The 3,759-nt window shown below is 50.2% G+C and overlaps 1 protein-coding gene across 5 annotated transcripts in view; it reads right to left on the bottom strand.

The window, feature by feature from the left end:
* CORO2A (coronin 2A) overlaps positions 1 to 3,759 on the bottom strand; it is a 56,807-nt gene that overhangs the window by 39,498 nt on the left and 13,550 nt on the right. The window contains exon 2 of one of the 5 annotated variants that reach the window (XM_014585999.2): positions 560 to 703. The exons of the other annotated variants lie outside the window; for them this stretch is intronic. Within the exon in view, the coding sequence (XP_014441485.1) occupies positions 560 to 622 (63 nt within the window). The 5' untranslated portion in view covers positions 623 to 703. The remainder of the gene's footprint in view (positions 1 to 559; positions 704 to 3,759) is intronic. 5 annotated transcript variants of the gene reach the window in all.

Genomic DNA, 3,759 nt, shown 5'->3' with positions numbered 1-3,759 from the left:
TCAGTTTTTTTCTTCCTTTTTAAAAAAGAATTATTTACTTAATTTTATTTATTCATTCATTTATTTTAATTTGACCAGAGAGAGACACACAGAGAGAGAAGGAAAGTGAGAAAGCAAGCTACCAGGTCCAGGACTTGAACCGTGGTCAGCCATGTGGGAGTATCCAGAGCCTTAAACACCGTGCCACCTGCTAACCCCCACAGCTTCAGTTTTACAAGATAAAATAGCTCTGGAAATGGTTGATGGCAAATATACTTAACATGATGGAACTGAATGCTTAAAAGTGAGGGGCTGGAGATGGTGTAGCGGTTACATGGCTGGATTCCCACATGGCTGACAGCGGTTCCAGTCCGGGGCCCAGCAGAAAATCACACTGGGCATGTGTGCATGTGTGCCCGAGATCCTGGGAGGAGAGTGGAGAAAGGATTGCGGCATGGCTATCCTCCGTGGGGGGTATCATTTCTCACTTTCCCTCTCACCGTCTCTGTCTCTTTCTCTCCAGTGAGTGTATGTAAAAACCTCTTTAAAAAAAAGATGGTAAATATGTTGTACATCTTACCATAATAAAATGGGGGAGAAAAAGTTGTTTTCTTTGACAGGTGGCAAGGAAAAGAGCGATCATAGGTCAGAAGTTAAACAATAGGAGACATAGCAGCGAGGAATCTTGGTGGGCCTTATTTTCATCCTGGTTCAGACAAACCAACTGCAGGGAGACATTCATGAAGCAACAGGGAAACGTCAATGAGTGCGTGCTGGTTACTGCTCGTCGCTCCTAGGTGTGATAATAACCTTGTGGTTACGTTCAATTAGAGTCTTTATCTTTTAGAGATACCTGCCTACCACTCACAGATGAAATGATACGAACTCTAGGATTTATTTTAGAGGAACCCAGCAGGGTGTGGACAGAGGAGCAGGGAAGGAGGGAGCAGAGACAAAGCAAGCTGCTATCTGCTGGAAGGGGGTGACAGGCTGGTTTCCCCTCAAGAGAAGCCGGATCCCATATGGCGACCACAGTTCAAATCCCCCTCCTGGTCAGCCCGAGACATGCCAGGATCTGACAAGAGCCAGGATCTCACAGACTAGAAGACCAGAGGGCAGGATCAGGGTGTGAACAGATCCTGAGGAGGGTGCTCCTCTCTCTCTCTCTCTCTCTCTCTCTCTCTCTCGTGTGGATACATACTCTATTATCATGAATAAGGAAAAGGAATAAAATGGTTCATGGGTCTGTGAGGGTTCCTTAGAGTATTGTGTGTACATTTTTAAATTTCCACAGTAAAAGAGTTAAACAAAGAAGAAGCAGGGAGTACAGCAGTGGCCCAGGCTTGACAGCCTCAGTGCCAAGGTTCGAATCTCGGCTCTGAACTGCTCTGCCCAACATAAACCTCCAGTTGCATGAGACTTTTTTTTTTTTTATTTTTTTTTTTTAAGAGAGAGTTTTGCTATAGGGAGCATGTGCTTGCCAGAGATAGGGAGAAAACAGAGAGACAGAAAGTGAGAAATCAGCCCCCAGGGTGGATGGACACGTTGCAGTCCCTTCTCCTCCATTCTCTTCTTGGGATCTTGGGCATGTACACATACGTGCCCAGTGTGAGTTTTAAACTGCTGGGTCTGGGACTCGAACCGCGGCTGACCATATGGGAGTCCAGCAACATACCCATTATGCCATCTGCTGGTCCCTGCATGTGACTTCTAAATGAAAGTTCAAATTCATTAAAATGAAGTAAAATGTGAAATTCAGCTCAGTCACATTGGCAATGTGTCCAGTGCCCAAAAGCCACACGTGATCACTGGGTAGCTACTGAGCAGTGTAATTACAGGACACCCCTGTCTCACAGGAAGGTCTGTTGGTCAGCACTGACCCCTCATTGGTTATCTCTGTGACTCTGGGCAAGTTACTTAATGTGTCTATATCCTCATAGGTAAAATTCGATACACAACCGACTACAAAAAATAGCTAGCACGTATTCCGTGCTTTGAGTTAAGTATGTCTCTCATACTAATAACCCTCGCAGCAATCCCACAAGTACTATTAGAGCCTCATTTTTACAGATAAGGAAACTGAGGCACAGAGAGGTTGAGTAACTTGCCCAAGATCACACATCTAAGCTAGAGGCTGAAGCCAAGCTGTTCAGTCTCAGGTCGACACTATTCACACAGAGCTGCCCGATGAGTAAGCAGCGTGATCCTCACAGCACACGCGGGATGGCGCCTGCTGCGTACATAGTGCCCCACGGCCCCTGCGAGTAAGACTGCTGGGGTCCCAAAGTTTAGGACACTAAGATCTTTGTTTAATGGCCAGAGGGGGCATGTGTTACCAGAGAGAGACAGAGGGAGAAGGAGAGCGAGAAAGCCATCCCGAATGGGGTGTGGTCACACCACCATCCCTTCTCCTCCATTTCTCCATTCTGTCCGATTTTAGGCATGCACGCACACACGTACACACACACACACGCACGCATGCACCAGAGTGTTCTCCAAGTCCCCAGGGCAGGGATTCGAACCATAGCTGGCCATGAGAGATCCAGCTTACTTAACCTCTAGCGATGGGGCCGGCTCAATGCTAAGATTTGGTTTAGAGCAGATGGTAGGGCTGAGTACCTGACATTTTGGGGATGTGAGTAAAAATCCCAAACTCAACAGCGCTAAGCAGGCATGAGGCACTGAGCAGCTCCTAAATATCCAGGGCCCTGGTGTCCAGAGAAACACACACACACACACACACACACACACACACACACATACATGAAAGCTAACTGACAAACCCTGCTTGTCAATAAGAATCCAAACAGAGTGTTTTTGTCTCAGGGTTGGGCTTTCCCAGGTACCAAAGGCTTGGCGGGGCAGGAGGGGCAGGGAAACCATTGGCATCTCCATCAGCCGAGGGCGAGCATGGAAGCAAGAACGTGGCTGCTAGGGACCCCTCCTGTAGGCTTCCAGCATCCTCAGTGGAGGCAAAGGTATCCTGCAGCTGGCATGTGAGGACAGCCCTGCCCCCGGGTGGCGCTGTGTGAGGCCTCCCGCCTCTGTCCTTGCCTGCCCCTCCTCCTTCTGCTCCCTCTGGTCCAGCACAGATGCCGCCAGGCAGGCCCACAGGAAATGCAGATTGATCAGACAGGAGCCAAGAAAAGCCTCATCCTGATGAGATTAGGCTTGCAGAGCCCTCCTCCGACATCTGACACTGCCCAGAGCCAGGGTCCCTGGGCTGGCCCCTCCTGGGATGGCTCACCCTCTCCTGCCCGCCTCATGGCCCCTCCTGCTCTTTGCCTTCCCTCAAGCCCTGCCCAGACTGAGGCTGGAGGAGTCTTCCTTCTTTCTCACTCATCCCCACACTTCCTATCCTGCTTCCACCCTGACCTGTCATTTCCCTGAAGATTGACCCTGGGACCCCTCTGTCCTCAGGAAAAGTTCCCATGCTGGACTTGGTTTTAAGACCCCCGAATTCTCCCTGACCCCCTCCTTGTCTCCACAGACCTGCCTGCTGAGGCCAACCAGTTTATCTAGTCTCCCCTCTAAGCACCACACTGCCCACACCCCACCTTTGCACATGACTCCTCTGCTTAGAACCCAGTCAGCCCAGGTAAGGGTTTGGCCGGCACTTAGCTGGGCTCCTTGGGGTCCCCATCCCCTCATCCCACACTTCCCAGGCTCAGCTCCAGTGCAGCCACCTCCAGGGAGCCTCCCTGGTCCCCCAGCCTGAGCCGTCTCCCCATCCTGTATGTTCCTCTATCCTGATATTCAGAGATAAGCCAGGGGAGGGAA

Source organism: Tupaia chinensis, unplaced genomic scaffold, assembly GCF_000334495.1.
Source record: "Tupaia chinensis unplaced genomic scaffold, TupChi_1.0 Scaffold000104_1, whole genome shotgun sequence".
Classification (NCBI taxonomy): Eukaryota; Metazoa; Chordata; class Mammalia; order Scandentia; family Tupaiidae; genus Tupaia; species Tupaia belangeri.
The sequence above is the reverse complement of the archived record's forward strand: the minus strand, read 5'-3'. Positions and strand labels throughout refer to the sequence as shown.